This window comes from Poecilia mexicana, unplaced genomic scaffold (genome assembly GCF_051168715.1).
Source record: "Poecilia mexicana isolate PSO_F unplaced genomic scaffold, ASM5116871v1 scaffold_16, whole genome shotgun sequence".
Taxonomy (NCBI): domain Eukaryota; kingdom Metazoa; phylum Chordata; class Actinopteri; order Cyprinodontiformes; family Poeciliidae; genus Poecilia; species Poecilia mexicana.
The window spans coordinates 31,211,281-31,234,600 of NW_028263385.1; the positions used below are offsets into that span (position 1 = coordinate 31,211,281).

At 37.2% G+C, this 23,320-nt stretch overlaps 1 protein-coding gene and 1 long non-coding RNA gene across 2 annotated transcripts in view; both read right to left on the reverse strand.

Annotated features, from left to right (window-relative positions):
• Positions 1-5,759: 5,759 nt before the first annotated feature.
• Positions 5,760-7,820, reverse strand: LOC148155196 (uncharacterized). Its single transcript, XR_015765637.1, has 2 exons — positions 6,734-7,820; positions 5,760-6,391 (listed from the first exon to the last, which is right to left on the reverse strand). It is a non-coding gene; the product is annotated as an uncharacterized LOC148155196 (long non-coding RNA).
• A 5,063-nt stretch (positions 7,821-12,883) lies between these two features.
• Positions 12,884-23,320, reverse strand: part of slc6a20 (solute carrier family 6 member 20) — a 34,473-nt gene continuing 24,036 nt past the window's right edge. The window contains exons 7-9 of the mRNA XM_088013625.1: positions 22,161-22,320; positions 18,497-18,662; positions 12,884-14,845 (exon numbers count right to left, since the gene is read on the reverse strand). Of these exons, the coding sequence (XP_087869751.1) occupies positions 14,675-14,845; positions 18,497-18,662; positions 22,161-22,320 (497 nt within the window). The 3' untranslated portion in view covers positions 12,884-14,674. The remainder of the gene's footprint in view (positions 14,846-18,496; positions 18,663-22,160; positions 22,321-23,320) is intronic.

Sequence of the window (23,320 nt, forward strand, 5' to 3'; positions counted from 1 at the left end):
CGTCAGTCCGCTGGTCTATTTCCTCCCCTCCACCCCATCTTACGTTCGTTCATTCGCCCTCTCCTCCCACTCCAGGCGGCATTTCCCGTATTTTCAAACCCAAAGCATGACAGGTTAGGTGGCAAGGTGAGTTTAATTAATCTATTAAACTCACTGAAGATGAATACATAAACTAAAAGCTGGATTGTAGACATTTTTTATAAGCATATTTGTGAGCCTGCCTTTGTTATTCAATTCAATATAATTTCAGATTTTTCTATAACTTTTCTTCTGGTTAACTTAGAAAGTGAGCTATTATTGTTACAGGTTAGTTTTCTAAACTACAAAAAAGCAACTGTTAGGGATGCTCAAATATGAAAAATTGGACTGATATTGATATCTGATAGTAACACCGGTATTATGCCAGATTTACCAATATTTCATTTTATAATTTTTTTTATCCGATTACTCGATTAATCGTAAGAATAATCGATAGATTACTCGATTACTAAAATATTCGTTTACAACAGCCCTACTCCTCAGTGATCAGCATACGTTGACCTCAGGATCAACAGTGCAGTTCCGGTGGAGGATTGCGGTTCCTTCCCACTCTGATCTTCAACCCTGGACACCCACGGGTTGACTCCTGGTCTTCAGCCGTGTACTGTCACCTTGGTCAAGTGGTTCTGGTATCTCTGGATCTTCTCCCAATGGTTTTGATGAGATCCTGAAGGAGCCCCCACAGTTTGTTACAAGTCTCAGCTCATAGTGGACAATTGCAACAAATTATGTTTTGTTTTTTTTGTTTTTTTCTTCTTCTGATGTGTCTCTGCTTCCCCTTTGATCTTGGTGGAGATCCTGTAACGATGAACAGCGTCAGTGAAAGAAAAAAAAGGACGATTGCCGTCTTCTTCCCTCAACTCTCTTTATTAAAAAATTCTTGAAATTATGAAATCATTAACATTTCTTAGTACGATCATATTCTTGTGTCCTGTTGTTATCAAACTACATAGCATTCACTTCAGTAAATAGTATCAACTCCCAACAAGCATGACAGTATCAAATTGCCAAATTAAACAATTCACCAATTAATTTAGAGTGCACAGATGTACATGAAAAAAACATTTCTCAAATAAGAGGATTAATTATATTAAATAATTTAACAAGGACATGTTATAATGAACAAATATACTTTAAGCTCTAATGGGCTTTGAATAACTATAATAACTGTCCACACAGTTTAATTGATGACACAGTAGGGGAGAAATAGTGACGTCTATAATAGCAATAATAATAATAATGATAATATTAATAATATGAATAATAATAATTCCCTTTGAACAGATAACACAACACAACGCATGTTAGGGTGCCATTGTTTGATCGGGGAGTGGAACGGAGCTAAAAGATACATATATATAACGATCTTCAAAACGGCCGTCATGTGACCGTTGTAGCCACAATTTAGCTAACTGCGATCCTAACAAATCACTCTTTTATATTTTTTATTTTTTTGAATGTTTGAGCACGTCTATGTATGAAATTACGAAATCAAAATTAACTTGTTACTCCACATTTTTAGAGGGGGAACAGCCCTCACCAGCTTCACATTACTAACCTGTAACGATGAACAGCGTCAGTGAAAGAAAAAAATGGACGACCGCCGTCTTCTTCCCCAAACTCTGTCTGAAGAGCAAGGGGCGGGGCTCCTCACTTCCGGTCTCCTGTTGAGACGTTGCCCGAACCTTGGTTACCTTTTTTTTGTTTTCTTTTTTTATTTAACAGGGTATATTTGTCAATTTAAGTGAAAAAAACCCACATATATAATAAACTGCAATGCTATTAATTTATGTGGTGGCTTATATTCTTAAACAGATTTTCTGGACTATCAACAAGTGATGATTAAATTCTCACACTTTATGGTGTATCACATAGAGATATTTTCAAATCCATGAACTGATCTGATGTTACCTAAGCGATGACATCAGTGCACACTAATAAAACATGTATATCTATTTTCGCTATTCAGAACTTCTAAAGATTAGATAGTCTGTTTGCTTATCTGACAATGTGTCACCACTCCCAGGGTTTATTTTTCTGGGTGTTTATATATATATATATACACACACCTTTTCTAATTCATTTTCCATAATCATTTACAGCCACCTCTTTATTCTTAGTTGACCTATGAACAGATAAAACACATTGTTAGATGATTGTAGGACAGCTTATTTTATTGCCAGTCCAACCTTCAGGAACTACCGTATTTTCCGCACTATAAAGCGCACCTTCAATGAATGGCCTATTTCAAAACTTTTTTCATATATAAGGCGCACTGCATTATAAGGCGCATAGAATAAACGCTATAGTTAGGGTTGCCGCCCGTCCTTTAACCGTCCCGTATTGAACCTATACGGGACGCGATTTGTTCCATACTCTACAAATGTGGATGTGTAATAATAAAGAACTGGTCCCCGAGTACTTTATATTACTATATATATATATATATATATATATATATATATATATATATATATATATATATATATATATATTAGTGACTTGCTGTGAGGTTCATAGCTGGTGAGGCACTGAATTAATCAGAAACATAAGACCCCCTGCATGTTATTGTTTACATACGGAAATTTCGCGCATGCGGACAACATTGAAGGGCAAAAAGACTATATTTTCACATGCCATCCATAGCATGTGAAAGCTGCCACTGTAGAATAATTCCGTTAACTCAATGAAACTTGGAAATATAGATATTATTAATTTAGTGCTATTCTGCACAGCAAAGGGAAAACCCGTTGAAGTACAACTCAAAACCACCTTTTTCTGGCTCTCTGTATCGGCCAAACTACACGTAGACTCGTTGCGTGTAGCTTCACTTACTTACTGTACCGCTAGCTCTCTGTCTCTTACTCTGCAGATGCAAGTCACAATGTGTGGGATCATGAGCGCCCCCTTCCATGAGGTCCTGTGGAGAAACTTTTCCACAGGAACAGGACTAAAGGACCAGCAGAGTTGTTCTCTTGAGAGCTGAATGTAATTTATGTTGTGTTTCAAAAGTAATCTAAATAAAACTAACTCACCTAGAAAGTAATTACTGATTCTATGTTAACATGAAATGTTATTACTGTTGTTTCCTTGTTATGAGCCAAGTTTACAGTGAAAGCCTATTTCAGAGCTTCGTTATCAGCTTTGATTAGATATGTTAACCATTATGCTATTTATTACTGGTACTGATGATAGCAGTACTTTGAACATCCTTGATTTTATAGTATTTGATGTACAAGACTGTTTCCTCTTTTATCTTGACTGTGTTTCTATTGCTTTATGTTTTCCACCTTCTGCTTCTACTGGGTCTTTTATTTGGCAATATCATTTTATGAGGCTTTGAAAGATTATCTGCTGTTGTGCATTGCACAAACCATAAACATGTTTCAGAAGCCCATGATTCCAGTCTTGCTAATAGTTTCTAATCAAAGTGTACAGCTACTGGCTCATTCAATAAATTAGAGTATTACTGAAAAGTCTTACATTTTTATAACTAAGGGAAACACATTCCGTAGATTAAATACACACAGATGGATTTTTAAAAGCCTGTATTTCTGTTAATTATAGTATTTCATTTGTAGGTAGTGAAAATGTGATATTTAAAATTCGATTACATCAGAGCATTAAAAACATACTTATGGAGTTAGATTTGTTTCACAATTATTCAATCAAAAAAAAAATCATGTCAAACAAAAAAAGTAGTATTCAACCAAAAAAAAATCATGTCAAACAAAAAAAGTAGTATTCAATCAAAAAAAAAATCATGTCAAAGCAAAAATCACTAAGTTTTTTTTTTAACTTTTTTTTTTGTTTTTGGTTGAGTCTCTTTTTTTTTTGGTTGAAACTTTTTTTTTGGTTGAGTCTCTTTTTTTTGGTTGAAACTTTTTTTTTTGGTTGAGTCTCTTTTTTTTTTGGTTGAAACTTTTTTTTTGGTTGAGTCTCTTTTTTTGGTTGAAACTTTTTTTTTTGCTTGAGTCGCTTTTTTTTTGGTTGAAACTTTTTCTAAGTTTTTGGTTGAATTCGTTTTCTTGCTTATACAACTTTATTTGCTTTGGGGAAGCTTACATGAACATTCTGGGCGGGGCTTAAGGACGAGCGATGTAAGACGTGTTCCGATTGGTTAGCGCTGACTAAAGCGGATGACTCCCTGAGATCTCAGAACTCTGTCCCGAACTGCAGGGCTTCGGTGACGGGACACAGAATGTGGATGGTAAGTAATCTTCACAAAATTACACCGTTTAGCAGCTTCTAAAGTGTCCACCCTGTTTCAAAGAAGAAATCTTACTCAACTTATGACGACAGTCACATATTTTGTCTGCCGTGATCCCCGGTAGCATATTGTGCTAGCTAATGTTAGCACTAGGTAAAGTTCATAAACTAGGCTTGTGTAATATTCGCCTGTCTTTATGTTGAATTCGTTAACCAGCGCACCTCTGTTGAGTGGCATTAAGCGTGGAAAATACCAAATATATCTGGAGGAAATATGTGTTAAAAAACTGTTGCGCAATCCTCAGTGTGTGTGTGTGTGTGTGTGTGTATTAACTAGCATTGAAGCTAAAATGGGAAAACAGCGGATCGTTGCTCCAATGTTATCAGGTCCACATTATTCTGCACCACACGTCAAGTGACTGTGCAGATGATTTATTTACCAAGCACATAATCAGTGCTGTCGATGAGGGGAGGCAACGTAACTCTTAAATATATATTTTCTTCCAGATGTAAAATGTAAAACTAAGCTGGTAGGTCACAGGCCGAAGGAGGATATTCACATAATTTCTGTTTTTTATTATTTGGTGGGTGTGTGTCCTGTACTTAGTTTTATTCCGAATTACATGTAATATGCCTTTTGCTGTGTTATATTAAATTAATTTGGTGTTCTCCTAATTCCCCATTCTAGTATGACCAGCAGAGTGCAGCTGAAGCAGGACAGGCTTGTAGGTCTTGCTGATTCCTCCAGCTGCTACAGACGATCAGAGCATGAGGATGGAGAGATCAGTAAGTGTTGAGTCAGAGAAGGTCAGGTAGGGAAGGAAGTGTTGCTTATAGGGGCCGTGTGTGTTTGGCTAAATATATTTCTCCAAGTCATTTTATTTAGTGGTTTTAAAAATAATGCATGCTTATGTGTTAATGATACATTGTAATAAAAATACAAAAATTACCACCAACATCCTGGCAGAAATAAATAAACAAGTTTATATCAGAGCTTTTTCTTTTTGGATCTGGAACACATTAAAAGCGAATTACCAAATTTCCTTTATTCCCTGTCATGTTAACGTTCGGTTATTTCTCCCTTTTTCATCCTCACTGCAGCTGGAGCTGGACTGGAGTTCTGTTTGGCTTTAGTGGCTTCCTGGATGGAGACATCGGCTGACCTAAACGCATCATTTTCCCTCTCCCATTATAAACTTAGCTTTTCTTCAACATGATAAATACTCCTACATCAGTAGCTCTGTTTGTTATTTTGACATCAATGCTTACCTGGTGGCCAGTTGATCCTCTTAACCACTGAATGTATCGGAACCACCTGGACTGAGCTGGTTTCGTCAGAGGGAGCCAAGACTTCTCCATAAAATGACTTCCCATATTTTAAGATGTTCTTCTGGTAAAATTGCATCTTTATGATCCTAATATGACTGCATTCTGATAATTAAAAATACTTGTAACCTGGCCATAACACTCCATTATACAACTCACAAGAGGAATGACAGAATTAAAGCCACTTTGTGAAAGTATTTTCTGTATTTTGTTTTAGAAAAGATGAAATATTGCTTGAAAGCGTTTAATTTTAATATCTCGCTTGAAGGCCGAATTACATGCAAATACTTCACATAATGTTACAACTGAGATAAGGGAAAAAGGTTTGTAAAATGTAGAGTATTACAAAAGAGATTACATTTTATTTTAAGTCCAAACAGTATAACGAAATGAACACTAAAAATATACAATACACTTTCCAGCAGTTACTCAAACTTGTCTTTACTGGTGATGAAAACTCGTCACTCTGGAGGAGAGAGGAAGAGCAGCTCAGCCCAGTCCAGGATCACTGCAGTGTCAGGGTAGCTGCTTAAAGTTTGCAGGTAGATTTTTGCGTAGCTGGTCCTCTGGTTTTCAGATCCTAATTGTAAATAAAAAGTTAGTCAATGTTGTGATGATCCAGTTGACTGTGGACTGATGGTCACTACTGGTCAGTGAGGTGCAGGTGCTTGGATCCAAGGGAAAAGCAATTTAACAACAGGAAGGTCTCAAGGGGTCAATGGAGTGGAGTTGATAACAGTTCCCCTCTGTCCTGGGTGAACATCATGGAGAGTCTCAATCATGGCTCAGAAACGAATCAAGAAGCTTTGACGCAAATCTGAAAAACAAAAATGAATTAAAAAAGTATGAGTAAGTGATGATATTTACCTAGACAACATAATCAAAACCTAATAAGCCCTAAAGTCTTTTTAAGAGTTTTAATTGAAAATAAATTGACTATATCTCAGGAAATTAAATGTTCAAGTGAAACAGTTACTGTATCACAATAAGAGAAACTGCAAAAAAATAGTGCAGAGGTATAACACTGAAGTTACTGAGAGAGTAAACTGAAATATTTAGTAAGTAGAAAATGTATGTTAAAATATATTTAGCCAAACACACACGGCCCCTATAAGCAACACTTCCTTCCCTACCTGACCTTCTCTGACTCAACACTTACTGATCTCTCCATCCTCATGCTCTGATCGTCTGTAGCAGCTGGAGGAATCAGCAAGACCTACAAGCCTGTCCTGCTTCAGCTGCACTCTGCTGGTCATACTAGAATGGGGAATTAGGAGAACACCAAATTAATTTAATATAACACAGCAAAAGGCATATTACATGTAATTCGGAATAAAACTAAGTACAGGACACACACCCACCAAATAATAAAAAACAGAAATTATGTGAATATCCTCCTTCGGCCTGTGACCTACCAGCTTAGTTTTACATTTTACATCTGGAAGAAAATATATATTTAAGAGTTACGTTGCCTCCCCTCATCGACAGCACTGATTATGTGCTTGGTAAATAAATCATCTGCACAGTCACTTGACGTGTGGTGCAGAATAATGTGGACCTGATAACATTGGAGCAACGATCCGCTGTTTTCCCATTTTAGCTTCAATGCTAGTTAATACACACACACACACACACTGAGGATTGCGCAACAGTTTTTTAACACATATTTCCTCCAGATATATTTGGTATTTTCCACGCTTAATGCCACTCAACAGAGGTGCGCTGGTTAACGAATTCAACATAAAGACAGGCGAATATTACACAAGCCTAGTTTATGAACTTTACCTAGTGCTAACATTAGCTAGCACAATATGCTACCGGGGATCACGGCAGACAAAATATGTGACTGTCGTCATAAGTTGAGTAAGATTTCTTCTTTGAAACAGGGTGGACACTTTAGAAGCTGCTAAACGGTGTAATTTTGTGAAGATTACTTACCATCCACATTCTGTGTCCCGTCACCGAAGCCCTGCAGTTCGGGACAGAGTTCTGAGATCTCAGGGAGTCATCCGCTTTAGTCAGCGCTAACCAATCGGAACACGTCTTACATCGCTCGTCCTTAAGCCCCGCCCAGAATGTTCATGTAAGCTTCCCCAAAGCAAATAAAGTTGTATAAGCAAGAAAACGAATTCAACCAAAAACTTAGAAAAAGTTTCAACCAAAAAAAAAAGCGACTCAACCAAAAAAAAAGCGACTCAACCAAAAAAAAAAAGTTTCAACCAAAAAAAAAAAAGAGACTCAACCAAAAACAAAAAAAAAGTTTAAAAAAAAAACTTTGTGATTTTTGCTTTGACATGATTTTTTTTTTGGTTGAATACTACTTTTTTTGTTTGACATGATTTTTTTTTTGATTGAATAATTGTGAAACAAATCTAACTCCATACATACTTAATACAAAAATGTGGGCTTAGTGAAAAGTATGTTTCATACCTGCTTAAAGGGTGTCGAGAAAAGTCGAGCTCATCCCACTTCCCCATGCTGGAGATTTTAGTTTAATAATAACAATAAATAAAGTTATCTTTAAAACTGATTACACAGGTGACATCAAGACCCAACAGTAGAGTCAGATGCTAATAAAATTAATCTGGTTGTGTGTGTGTTATTGTGTCCTGCAAACTTTGCTTTAATTCTACTTTTTTCTATTTAATCATAAAAAATCATAGTCAGGCAGAAAGAGAGTTATGAAACAGGAAAAGCAGGTTTCCTGGAAAAAGAGGAAGTTTCCAGCCTGCAGTGATTAAAAATAGTTCAGACTGCTCATTTTGAGCATTAAAGGTTTAAGGAATAAAATCTAGACGTTTTGAGAAATTGGATAAAACCCAGAGTAAAATCCTTGAATTAATAATGATAACTTATAGTTAAGCCAATAATCAATATTGGTTTAACCGGTGGTTGATGTTGGTTTGATTGTAAGAATATTTACACTTAGTCTTATACTTATGGAAGTACTTAAAGGTGAAAGAAGTAACTGTAACATGGTGTCAAATGATTAGAATAATGAATTATTCTTGGTTTCTTTTCAGAAATGTCTGTAATAACTCACATTATGATTATAAGAGTAACTAATAAGTAATGGTTATTATAATATTATAAGTGAATGCTAAATCAGATAAACTAAGGGGTTATGAATGTGATTTTGACATTGAACTTGAAATGGTGTAAAGTGTGTAACTGTAACTAAAGGTCACTGATGTTGTGTTAGAGGTGGATGGTAGGTGAAAGGTCAGGGAGGAAGAGGAACTGATGGGAGAGCAGAGGTGTCCAACGCCTTATTGCTAAACTTCAACTTTCCTAAGAGAAGGTTAGACACAAGAGGACTGTTGAGCAACTTGGGACATTAGTACAGACATCAGGTGATAATGTCCAAAGATGGTGATGGATATGAGATTATCGGTCCAAGCAGTCAGCCAATAAAATAGGCACAGCAACAAAGCTAGCCAATGCAAATGCACCAAAAGGGTGGATAAACCCTATATAAGGTGAGTGCAAAAGAGGAATCTTTGGTTGGATCCTTCAGGCAGCTTCGAGCCAAGATCGAGATGGACAAAGAACTCTGCAGCTGAAGAAAAGCCGGAGCCACAGAGCCGAAGACTGTTCTGCACATGGGGACCAACCCGTTAGCCCCGCAACATGTGGCTTCAAATTGCACTTCTCTCATCAGCTGGGTTCGAGACCCCAAAGACAAAGACCAAGGCAAAGATGAAGATAAAGACAAAGGCAAAGAGGAAGAACTGGTGTGTTCCTTCTGTGAGACCAGCTCATCTACATCTCCATGGACCAGAAAGATCGTGAGACGAAGAGAAAGGAGCTACAGAGCTGCGAGACAAGAAAGAGAGGACCGCTACGGACAAGAGGAAGTCACCCTGAGGCCCGAGATCTGCCGCTCTGACTCGGTACTCTTCCTGTACTGGGAGCCTCCTGCTGCTGCAACACCTTTTTCATCATCAGGCCAGTTCTGGGGTTCAAAATGCCAAACTCCGTCTGTCTCTCTCAAAGTTTTCCTTTTTTAGTTCACAGTGTCAGCATTAGGGAAAGATAGGCTAGATTATTGATTTTACTTATTTGATTATTTCTGCTACTGATTTAAGCTGTACTGACCCTTGCAAAATTGCCTTACTAATAAAATAATCAGCATCAAGAAAATCTAAAAGATGTTGTGGACATTCAGTTAATGAGTCACCTTAAAGTTCTTTGATGGTTGTAAAATAGCTATGAAGTTTGATTCTGGGAGGAGAAGGTGGAAAATGTTTTATAGGTTGCTTTTAGCCAAAACTAAAACAACACCCTTGGGACTCGCCCGAGTCACTAAAACCAACCTGGTTCAATAACAAGTGCAAGTTGTAATAAGAGAAAGAGCGACCGTTAACAGGTGTGCTCTGTGAAACTAGCTGATTCCGGGCTGCTCTATCTGGCTAGTTCACAGGGTGAAAAAGGGTGGGACATCTGGATGAAGGTCGTCAGAAACCAGGCTAGTCTTTCTCGCACCCAGCTTAAACAGAGTTTACTTCAGTTCTGGGTAGGGTAAATCTCGGCAGATTTAGGAAACTCAATTCACCCGTTAGACGGAGAGCTGGGAGCAACATCTCCCTCCTCTCAGAAGAGGAAGTAGAGAGAGAGAAGGGGGGGGGAGGTGTTGTGCAACAACAACAAGGGCATTTTCAAAAGCTGCTTTTAATCTAAAAAATAAGACTCATCTGAACACGTGTTCTTAATTATTGAATGTCTGTGTAATGAAAACATATTCAAGTATAATATTAATAACATTCAAACATAACTTCTTGATTCTAAAGGAAAAATAAATACTGTTGTGACTCAGTTATTCTGGAAGGCTATAGCTCTACACAGGAAGCCTGTATTGAGTCAGATTATATCTGAAGAATAACTCTGTTGATAAATTACAGTTTGGTGAAGAAGATGTCCAGATTTGTCCTTTGTGTTGTTCATTTTAAGTATCCTTCTTTGCACAGTTCCCTGTAGAGCAGTGTTTTTCAACCACTGTTCCGCGGCACACTAGTGTGCCGTGAGTGATCGTCAGGTGTGCCGTGGAAATTATTCAATTTCACCTATGGTACCGTATTTTCCGGACTATAAGCTGCTACTTTTTTCCTAAATTTTGAACCATGCGGATTGTAGCCCGGTGCGGTTTTTCTGTGTATTTTTCTTCAACCACCAGGGGGCTCTATAGCAGGAAGTGAATCATTAGAAGTCAAAATTGTAAATCAAAGAAGAACGCGTTGATTTTCATTTAGAACAACCACATGCTAGCAGCAGGCACGACGGAGAAATGTTTTCAAACTCATATGATGCAGCTTTTAAGTTGAGGACTGTCGGTCTGGCACTACAGGAGGGAAATAAAGCCGCTGCATTTAAGCTCGGTGTGAACGAAACCATGGTTAGTAGTGGCTAGCGGAGTAATAATGTAATTTTCTTACCACTAGATGGCAGGAGGTACAGAGCATTTTACATTAAAACAAGAGAATTAGTGATGCACGAATGTTCCAGGTAGCGGTGAGCATAGACATAATATAAGGATAGACCCTCATGGACCGCTCTCGCCTATTGTCGCAGACGAGATTTAGGGCGGCCATCTTGGAGCGGTACTCCACTCCAGTCAGCGTTATGTGTTTAACAGGCACAATGACGTATCAGCGGATTTAATCGATCATAACACACTTTTTTGTTACTGTAAACCATATTCAAACATCTATCAAAGCAACATTTATAAACAATTGTATTTTTTAAGTATGTTTTTAATACATAGTTCATCATATTTAAATATGCTTAGTGGCTGTAACAATAGAATAGGAATGGAATATTCTGATATCGATGTATGAAGAGCATATTACAAAGCACACAGCCGTTCATCATTTATTTAATACATTATTTAGTAATATCAATACATATTTTATATAACTATACAAACACTAATCAATAAAGATTAATAATGGCACAAATAAATAATTAATACTGAATTATATATATATAAACGTGTATATATATATATATATATATATATATATATATATATATATATATATATATATATATATATATATATTCGGATTACTCGTCGGCTGAGTCCAAAATCCGACTCGGTTAGCTTTAGTGGCTAACCGTGTGTTAGCCACTAAAGCTAACACACGGTCCAAAATCCGATGTGAGATTCATCCGTGCTGCAGTGAATCCATCTCTCTTTATAGATTTCTCCCTCTTCTTCCTTACATCGTGTCTTTAGGAAACTTTCAAAAAAAAAAACCGGAAGATTTAGGATGTATCTTACTTTTGACAGAGTTAAAGAATATAAATAATAGTCTTTACCACCTGTGTAAACTTTGCCGGTGAATGTTATAACACATAAGTTTTAAAATATGTGTTATATTGTTTCATTTCTAATATAGGCCCTTGTGTCAGATAATCTAAGTCAATGTTAGAGAATAATAAATGTTTTTAGATTTACGGAATCTCAGTTAGCCTTCATAGCGGGGCTGAACCCGTATTACACCAAGCACTGTAGCTAATATTAGCGGGTATCTCGCCGGTGGACATAAATACAGTAAAATAATATTCTAATCACAATATATACACAATAATATGTCCATCTTACTTGTGAAATGTTGTCTGTGGAGCCCTCACATCAATAATCCATCGATCAGAACAACAATATCCCTCAGTGCTGAGGCATCTTCTGCTGTTTTGCTTGAGCAAAGTAGGAGGGTATACCGCTCCAAGATGGCCGCCGTATTTCCTGCGCCGGAGCGGTCCATGAGGCGTCTATGCTTATATTATGTCTACGGCGGTGAGAGCATCGTATCTAGCTGTGACGACAGTGATGGAAAAGACAGTGAAGCTCAGCAGTAGTTGGAAAGAACATGGGTCCATTTCCCTCAACATGTCTGTGTGAAGTGAGCTTCTCAAGCCTGGATACTATAAAAACTGAAACCAGAGAGAGACTGAGAGCTGTTGAGGAAGAGCTTTGTCTTTCTTCAATTTCTGCCAGGAAATCAGCTGTTTTCATCCAAACATGCACAGGTTTCATACTAGATGGGTAAAATATACAGATATTGACATTTTGTATGCAAATCTTCATATTGTAACAGTGAAATCTTTCCCAAATATTATTGCTTCTTTCAGAGTAAGAATTATTTTCTGTATTCCGGCTAAAATAATGCTTGTGGATTAGTTTGTAAAACACTTTGAAGTTTTCTACAACTTCTTTAAATTTAAGACCACATTTTTGTGGCTGTTCAGGTGTTCAGGTGTATTTTTGAAGTGGACATGTTACATGCAATTTGAAATAAGAAATGTAAAATGTGATAAAAATACATTTTTGTGTTTATTTGATTCCTATTCAAGACACTTTGATAAGAATGACTATATATATAATATAGGCGACTACAGAGTATCTTTGTTTACATTTTTGGTTGGTGGTGTGCCTCGAGATTTTTTCAATTAAAACTGTACCTTGGCTCAAAAAAGGTTGAAAAACACTGCTGTAGAGCACTACCAAACAACAGCTGTGAGATGAGAGCTGTGTTACCACAGCAGCAGCCTGCTATAACATTTTACAAAAAAATAGCTGATTGTCTATGGTGAGTATGGACTGATTCTTATTTAGCAAACATAATAAAAAACAAAAATGTATGCCTTTCTAACTATTTGTATCAAAACAACAACTGATCCATCTTTATACATGGCATTTTAATGGATTTGTCCTAATAAAAATAGCACATACAAAACTAATCTTGAAGTGTAATTCATTATAACATGACAATTTTGGAAAGAAATGTATAATCTGTTTTTCAAAACTTTTATACAAGTTATTTTCAGATTATTAGACTGTTTAATCAGCAAATTATTCTCTGTCCAACATGTAATTTTCTCATTGAGATTTAAAAAATACTCAGCCACAGTGGTGTGATGTTATCATAAAATTGTAACTCAATTCATTTAAAATACCCAATTGCCAAGAAAATATTGAACAAAATGTGAGAAAATGCTTTTTGTTTGATAACAATCGCTACCATATGTTGGATATTCTGTGTCAATGGTAAGATTGGACTGAGAATCAATTTATTTTGCAGCAGAAATTAACATTCTGCTGTAAAAGAATGTTAATTTCTGACGTGTGTTAAATCTGATTTATTTTTTGTACCAACTAAATCCTGTTAGGGTCATGGGGAGTTGGCACATAGCTCAGCTGTCAAGCAGAAGGTTGGGTACATGTTGGGCAGGTCACCACCCGATCACCGTGACAACGCAGATAAATGACAACCATCTCACACCCAAAGACACGGGGAAGATTTACAGAAAGACCATTTAGTCTCCAGGTTTCCAGAAGACCCACATATTTAACACAAACGCTGTAGAGAAAGGCCTCAGCTCTGATTTGAACTATAAACCATGGTGCAGAGGAGTTAGTGCAAAACTAACAATAAAACAACTCAAAAAGTTTATGAAATGAGAAATAAAAAACACTAGCTCACTGTGTGGGCAACAGCTACATATGTCATTATCACACAAACAGGGAACCAATATTGTATAAAATACTGAATACAACTATATTTGTTAAAACATCTGGTAATTACATAAACTACGCTTTATTCACAAACATGGTAAAACCTACGGTGCATACGGTGTCACATTTAAAGATGTATAAACTAGTTGAAGCTAATCAGCGGATTCTTACTGTGGATGGAAACAAATTAATCTACTTCAGTGTAGTGTACAGGTTGTTGATTGGCTCAAAGCAACAGTGAGTCAGTGAAAAATATATTAATGAAAAAATGAATACAAATTTTATATGTGCAGCTGGATTTCTCTATAAACACCACATTATTCAGAAAACATCAAGTTCTTTTCCATTATGAAAACCTTAAAAAGCTCTGGCTCACATAAAAATATTAGTACATTTTTCTTTCTTTTTTTTTTTGAACAAACAAACATCAACAAACACAAATGCCTGGTTATTCTTTTGCCACTGTTCCATTCTGTAATCCATGGTGGAAGCCATAGTCTTGCTTTCCAGCTGGTGAGCAAAGCCCTGCTGAGGACAGTGGCAGGAAGGTCACAGTCAGAAGTTTGTCCCTGTCACCGTCCATCACTAAGCAGCTACTGTATTTACAGTATGCTGTTGCTTATGTCGCTGTGCATGTTTCCTCCTCTGACAGAAGATATACAAAGCTGTTAGGGGAATACAGCTCACTGAAGATACCAAGAGCAGTCCGATGAAAGCCTGACCAAAGACAGGATACTCTGTCTGCTCGCTTTTCCCCTACAGACACAACACAAGCAGTTAATACCTAACTTTATTCCAGACACAGAAGATTTTAAGCAAAATTTGAAATAATTGTGGGTTTCATAAAATGATTCTCAAATCTAAAGAGATGAAGCAGGATGCAAAAGTTTATATCAGAATTGAGCATTTTACAGCCTTAAAGGGAAATGTGAAGTGAGAGCTCTGGATGTCATCCTTATATTACAGCTTTAGTTCCAGCAACGTGGCTGCGGTTCTTTAAAAAGACAAGGCTAGACCTACCTTCCATGCAACAAGTCCAGTCATTTCAATGACAATGTCTTTAAAATTTCTACAAAACCCAAAACCCTACGATGCTGAGCTTGTGAGGTGGAAGCTCAGCAGTGGAACCAGTTGTGGAACTGGACTGAAAGACCACTTCCATGTCTTTCAGTCCAGTTCCAGGTTCCCTACAGAACTGAGACTGGCCTCGTCAAATGTGCAACGACATCCTCATAAATACGAAGTGTGGAAGTGTCATTGTTGGACCTCAGCAGCAGCATTAACACTGTTGGCCATGACTGAAGCAGCTGGAGAGCTGGGTAGGACTCCCTGGTCCTGGTTTGAGACGTAAAGAACAGAGACTTATTTGTGTTAATAGGTAAAGTTTTATCAAAGCGGGCTAAAAAGGAGAGGTTTGGATTGTCTCCAAAATTTCTGGTGTAGAGCTGCAAGATATCACGGAGGGGAAAAAAACAATCCCAACTTATTTTCTTGAGTTCCTGAGAAACTTTTTGAAAAATTGTGCGTTCCTTTATTGGATGAAAAGGCTGTTTACAGTTCCTGCAAAGCTGGTAGTGGTGGTGGAGTCTAAACGAGAAACAAGATTTACAATGTTTCCTACAGCCTAGAGACGTCCCAGATGAGGTTATGCTAAGAGACACCAAGCTGAAGTTGGTTTCCGATTGCAGCTTCCAATTTGAGAAATGGCTAAAGGACGATTCCACCTATTTTTTCACCATTTTCAGTGTCTTTCATCTACTCTAGTTAAAAACTAGATTCTTGAAACCTGGACTAGATTATTCTGCTCTAATGACCACCTCTTTAAAATTTCTAATAGTAGAATATTTAAAACCAAGTTTGTGATTTGTCAAACTTCAATAAAAGGTGATTTCAGTATTTTATTTGCATCGGGACCACATAAAAACGGAACTCCTCCTTCTCAGCAGTATTTTTGCTGTTTACCACTTTTATCTTTATATTTTCTCTCCTTTTTTACATTCAGTGTGGCATGATATAATCCTAGCTATCAAACAGTATAGTACACTCAGTTAATTATTCAAAGTAGTTAAAAATGTTTATTTCCAAGGAAACTCAGCACATTGCATCAAGTCTTTGACTTGCAGCATTCACTCCTGAATCAGCAGGTAGTGACAGTAGAAAATGGCAGGATGCATTCAGGAACAATTAAACAGAGTACAGTCAAAAAAATATTCAGAAAGGCGGTTTAGTGGTAGAGTATGTGCACCATATGAGAAGTCTACAGTCAGTCAGTTTTGGATGTAACACAGGCCATAAATGCACTGGAAACACAGAAGCACTAACCGGGGCTGAGGCAGTGGAACAAACTGAGCATGGCCAAATAGAGTAGAGGTAAGAGAATTAGACTGACTGAAGCATTGTGAGCATCTAAAAATAATGTATAAAAAACCAGCCAATCAGCAATCAGAAGGAGAAAAATAATTCAAGTGATTCATGACTGTCTTTTCTTGCAGTTAGGGAGAAGAGTTTCTGATGCAGAAATATGAGCAGAAATAGACTGAAGTTCAAATCTCTGAAAATCAAAGAAAAGGTGTAAAATAAAAATGTTTACATGAAATCTGTGTGTTACTATGACACAAGTTTGTGTGTCATACTAACACCAACTTGCCTATTTTGACTTTACTTTTCATTCTGCTCAAGTTATTTAGCCAGTACAATAGAATAATCTTGTCCATCTTTAAAGTGTCTAGGTGTTGTATTTTTCGAGCTATAGCAGTTGTAGTGTGATCCAAAAGCATAAAAAGGGCTGAAATAACCCTTCATTGAAATTTCAAAAATCAGAAGGTTTCACAAATCACAAACTTGGTTTTATATATTCTGCTATTAGAGCAGAATAATCTAGTCCAGGTTTGAAGAGTCTAGGTGTTGTAGTTTTTTAGCTAGGGTAGTTGAAAGATGGTGAAGCTCGTGAAAAATTAGGTGGAATCGTCCTTTAACCATTTCCTGAATCGGAAACTGCAATTGGAAACCAACTTCAGCTTGGTGTCTCTTAGACATCCTCATCTGGGACGTCTCTAGGAAACGTAAATCATCCTCTGTTTCTCTCGTTTAGACTCCACCACCACAACCAATTTTGCAGAAACTGTAAACAGCCTTTTCGCCCAAAAAGGTACGCACGATTTTTCAAAAAGTTTCACGAGATCTCGAGAAAAATAAGTCTGGATTGCTTTTTGTTTTTCTCCATGTCCCCTTAGAGGCTCCATGATAATCATTGGGCCTAAAGTGAAACAACCTGAAGTCAGCATGCAGCTTCAGTTACTACTGCTAGAAACCAAAGATCAGGCCCAAAGTCTGGGTGTGGTGATGGACTCTGACCTGAACCTTCAGAGCCACATAAAGAGAGCCACCTTTAATCCTGAAAATGTTCTATTACCTTAAGAACATTTCCTGGATTAAAGGACTAATGCAAGATCTAAAGAAACTCACCCATGCGTTTATGTTTAGTCGCATTGATAACTGTAACAGTGTTTTCACTAGTCTGGCCTTCCTGTGTAATTCTGCTCAAAAAACAATTCTTGCTTTCAGCACAGTCTGGGCCTTTTCCCCTTAGCTTGGATTGCCTTCTAATCAGCGACCAGAAGGAGAAGTTATGACGTCAATATTTTGCACTGTTTTGAGAATTATAGTCTTCCTGTAGTTTTAGCAATGTCAGCAGAGGAAGTATAAGAAGCCGTTCAGTCTGTGTTGATCATGCTTCCATATATTAAATTAACCCTATCCGCCTCCTCGTTTGGCTCAGCATTTCTCTCTCTACAGTAGAGGATGGTTGTTTACAGTGCAGGCAATTTAGTTTATAAATCATTGAATGGTTTACCAGTAATATACATTAGTGATTTACTGTTGCTGTGTCAACCTTCCAGACCTCTCAGGTCTTCTGGTTCTGGTCTGCTCAGCATCCCCAGAACCAGAACCAAACATGGAGAAGCAGCATTCAACTCATATGCTCCATTTAACTGGAACAAACTTCCATAAAATAGCAAAACAGCTGAAACACTGAGGTCCATTAAATTAAAGCTAAAAGCTCAACTGTTTAGAGTAGTCTTTGATTAATAACAACTGGAACATCATAAACTGCTGTCTGTCTGTTTTCCCTTAGTTACTAAAATTTAATACTTTGCTTGTTTGATATTTTATCTTATTTTTGAATTATGTGAAGCATTTTGAATTGCCTTGTTACTGAAATGTGCTATAGTAATAAAATTGCCTTGCCTTGCCAAGATAAGGTAGAAAACAACACATAGATCATGCATTAGTGGAGACAGACAGTTGAGTGTGGGCTGCTGAAACTCATGAAGCTCTGCAGTACAAACTGAAGCAGCAGAAAGAAAATTCCCACCTAAGACATGTTGAATAAAAATACAAACTCACCAGATCTTTGTTCCATGCTTGGTAGGTGGGTGTTCCTCCTTGGATGTAGTTAATGACATAGAACAAGAAGAGGCCAATAAGAAGTAGGGGGCTAATTCCTCCCCACATGATTTTCCAGAACCAATTAGGACGATGGCCCAGCATGTCTTCTATATCTTTTTCAAACCTTAAATATGGACAAAATATTGAGATCATTTCAAATTCAGCAAAGAGTCCGTCACTGAGCAGAGACATGCTGCTGTCATGCTCATTGTTTCACCAGCACTAACTGGGCACTTGTCTTCAGCTGTGCCACCAGGCAGAGGAACATCATTCAGTCTGTTCCCTTCATTTAATTATCTCATTTCATTTCCCCTGAGAAACAATAAAGTATTTTCAAATTGAATTAATGTGATGCTCTTCATTCAGACATACTTAATGGATTGACCAATTGAGCCAAAAGGAACTGGCATATAGTTTGCAAGAAGAGGTGCAATGCTAGCCAAATAGGATTTTGAGGCAGAAGTGAGAGATTAACATTTTACTATGATAGGCCATGGGCCAAAACTTACAAACTCTATGACAGAGTTTGATTGCAACAGAAGTTAACTTAAAATTTCAGTTTCTGATTGGATCCCAGGCATGAGTAGACGGGTTTTCATGGACAGAAAAATAGCTGAGCAGCAGCGACTCACAGAGGCAACTAATATTTTAAATGACATCGTTAGCGCTCCCACAGTAATGTCAGCATTATCAGAAGTGTTTAGAAGCCGACAACCAGCATCGGAAACCCCATCTATCAGTGGGATAAAGCTAGCTGTCTCTTCGGAAATCGCAGTAAAGCCTGCACTCGATTTTAATGTGCGCGACAGCACAAGTTATGGCGCTCTCTTTTCAAAATAAAAGCGCATCTCCAGTTTATGTTTGATTCACACATCAAGTTTCTCTCCGGCGGCTATAACAGGCTAAAGCTTTGTGTTAATTAACCCTCTATGGCATGACTTTTTTATTTTGGGGGGGAAAAAATATTTTCCTGCATTCTTTGAGAGCTTGTTGGTCCCTAATTACATAACCCTAACCCTAACCCTAACCTCCCAGAACCGGATTTGGGTTTGTTGCCTCAGGGCAGCATTGCGCTACAAGGGGTCTAAAACGCCAAGTTTCCTACAGTGATTATGAGAAATGAAATACAAATCAAACAAAAACTATATTCATAAAAAACTTTTTTTTGACAAAAATAAATCAGACATGGTTCCAACTCATCAAATATAAAATAAACAACTAACTTTCATTAATGAATGGTACATTTGCGCAAATTACTAAAACAAGCATTTGTGTGTTTGTACATGTTTATGTTTGGCAGAGTTAGAATCACTAAGGATGTTGAAATCAGTCTTTTTCCCTATTATATGTTAAACATCAGGAAGGAATTGCTTGCTGATGTGAAAAAAGTGTGTATCACATTTTTGGCACTTGATTATTGGCGTACCTGGGAATCACCATCTGTTTATCTGATTATCTATGGGTTGTAGTGACCAGATTCACATCAGTGACAGGACTTAGGGCTGCAGGTTCTTTTTTTAAGAGTTTGTAGTTCTGATTTTTTTTTTGGTAGAATTTGAGCCAATCAGAGGACAACATTTCCACCAGCTCCCATATCTGGTAGATTTGGCCCTGTGTAGATTTTCAAGTTGTAAGGAACACCATCTGCTCCAGCCATATGAAGTACCCTGCAGACCCGTATATTTGGGTTTAGCAGGTATTGCTTCAGTCTTTGCCTGCCTTGGAATGGGGCCATTTGTTCACTGATGACCAGCTCTTCACCCTTTGGGACTGAAGTCAGTTTTGAGGATAAACAAACAATGAAATAATGGTTGTACAGTGGATCCTCATGTTTTCATTGGGAATGAAACGATCTTGCATCTATCTCCTGTTACTGTTAGTCAATAATAAAGTTAAAAAAATTGGCTTTGATAATTATTTTGCAATCAATTGCATATCATTGCATTAAAATAATATTGTCTGAGCAAAAGGGCCCTAACTGTGCAATGTTGCCCTGAGGCAACAAACAAAAAAACACAGTTTTAGCATATAAATTATAAAAAAAAATTGGGTAACACTTTATTTGAAGGGGGGTGAATAAGACTGTCATGACACTGTCATAAACATGACATAACACCTGTCATGAACATGAATAAGCCTTCATGAATATTTATGACTGTTGTCATAAAGCGTCATTCGGTAAATCATGACACTTTTAATACAAAGTTGACATTATTCAAAATGTCTTTGTTATGACAACTTGACATTAACCAGGAAATCATTACTGTTTAAACTTTACCTTTAATAACATAAAGTTACCTAATTTTTAAAGTGCAATCAGTAATACTTTTATAACAAATTTATATCAGTAATGATTTCCTGGTTAATGTCAAGTTGTCATAACAAAGACATTTTGAATAATGTCAACTTTGTATTAAAAGTGTCATAATTTACCAAATGACGCTTTATGACAACAGTCATAAATATTCATAAAGGCTTATTCATGTTCATGACAGGTGTTATGTCATGTTAATGAAAGTGTCATGACAGTCTTATTCACACCCCTTCAAATAAAGTGTTACCAAAAATTGTATTGAAATGATCTATAATGCTTCTTTACATACTCACAGATATTAAAATATTTTTAGTTAGAGTGACCCAAATTTAAACATGAAGAAAAGTGATGTATAACTTACAAGTAGGAGGCAAGGTGTAGCATGCACCTCTGCTTCATAAAAAGGACTGTTCCTCTTCTAAGTAAAAGGTCACATGAACCTCAATACCTCTTTTATTTGGACAAAAATATGACTAGAGGTATTTTAAATCATTCTCCCCAAAAAATAAAATAAAGGAGCAACATGAGGTACAGAAATGTGGTTTGTTGCCCGAGGGCAACACCATGCCATAGAGGGTTTTAATTTGCAAAACGACATTATGCATCTGAAAAAAAGTATTGTGTGGGCAAAAAATCCTGTAAAGCACATATGTGCAACCTCAGTTAAAATTGGTCTTATAGCTGTCCCTGTGTCATCCTGAAGTGAGAGAAGTACCTGGTAAGGTATTGTTTATGTAATCTGAAAGATTTTTTTGCTTGTCAAATGTCAGCAATTTTTTTTGAGGTAGCACATATGTGGTTTACAGAATTTTTTGCCCACATAATATGTTTTAATTTATTTTCAGATACATGATTTCCTTTAGCAAATCAATTAACACAAAGCTTTACATTTTTAAAGCCGCAGGAGAGAAACATGAAGCAAACATAAACCGGAGGTCTGCTTTTATTTTGAAAAGCCTGCCTAGGGTCCAATCAGAAACTGAAATTTTAAGTTCACTTCCGTTGCAATCAAACTCTGTCATAGAGTTTGTAAGAGAGTTTGACTGAGTGTAAAAGAGTTTGTAAGTTTTGGCCCATGTGGCCTCTCATATTTTACAATTATATTCTAAAATCTCTAAAATAGACATTTTGTCATTAAAAGAACACATACTGGTGTCAGGACACTTTCAATTCAGCTTATTCAGGTTCAATGCTTAAAGGCAACAGGGTGACATTCAAATGCTGTCAGATTTATGGAAATTGATTGTATTTGCTTGTTGATAATACAACCGAAACAGAACAGAATACAGAGAAAAAAACTATACAAACCTTTTGATTCCATAAATGTAGCTGACAGTTATGATCTCAAAAAGGACAATGAGTAACAGGGAGAAAGTGGCTCCATAGTCATTGAACATGGTAAACCAGTAATTTCCTGATCTTGTTGTGAAGCCAAGGCCAAGCAGAAGGCAGAGGACACACACAAAACCTGAAGAAAAGCACAGCCTTCTGTTAGTGACGTCCATTGTTTATAATGGCTGATGTCAGCGTTTACTGCTCTCACTTGGCCCCTTAACATCTTCCATGAATCATTCAACAAAAACAACACAATCAGGATTCAGGCGTTCACAGATTGCCCATGTTGCACATCAATCAGTCAGTTGATCATTAACAGATACTCTTCCTGACCTTAACTGATATGCAGCGTTAACATGTGGTCTCATTTGAATAAAAGTCATCTCTGAATGGAGTACACTTTTTGCAACTTTGAACAGAACAGTTATTTTTTACATGACAAACTGGAGCTGAGCCTGATGGTAACACTTGTTTTCTATCTGTACAGAAGAGTATAGAAGAGTTCAAGGGTACGACTCATTTACTTATATTAAACTTTTTATTTTCAGGAATAAAAAGTTTAATAAAAATGCTTTACAAAAATAGAATAAACAGAAATCAGAACTGGCTGCACAGTGGCACAGTTGGTAGAGCTGTTGCCTTACAGCAAGAAGGTTCTGGGTTTGATTCCCGGACCGGGTCTTTCTGCATGGAGTTTGAATGTTCTCCCTGTGCTACATGGGTTTTCTCCGGGTACTCTGGCTTCCTCCCAAAAACATGACTGTCAGGTTAATTGGCCTCTCCAAATTGTCCCTAGGTGTGAATGTGTGTGTGCATGGTTGTGTGTCCTGTCTGTCTCTGTGTTGACTGGCAACCTGTCCAGGGTGACCCTGCCTCTTGCCCAGAATGTTAGCTGGAGACAGGCACCAGTACCTCTCCCGACCCCACTAAGGGACAAGGGTGTAAAGAAAATGGATGGAGAAATCAGAACTTGGTGCATAATAGTATTTACATTAAAGGTTCACTATTATGCAAAAATCACTTTTTGCAAGTTTCCATACTTCCATTTGGGCATCTTCTGCTTCCAGAAACAGACCAAGAGGAAACAAAGAAAAAAAGACATCCAGCTGTTTTTGGGGGATAAGTAAATGTTC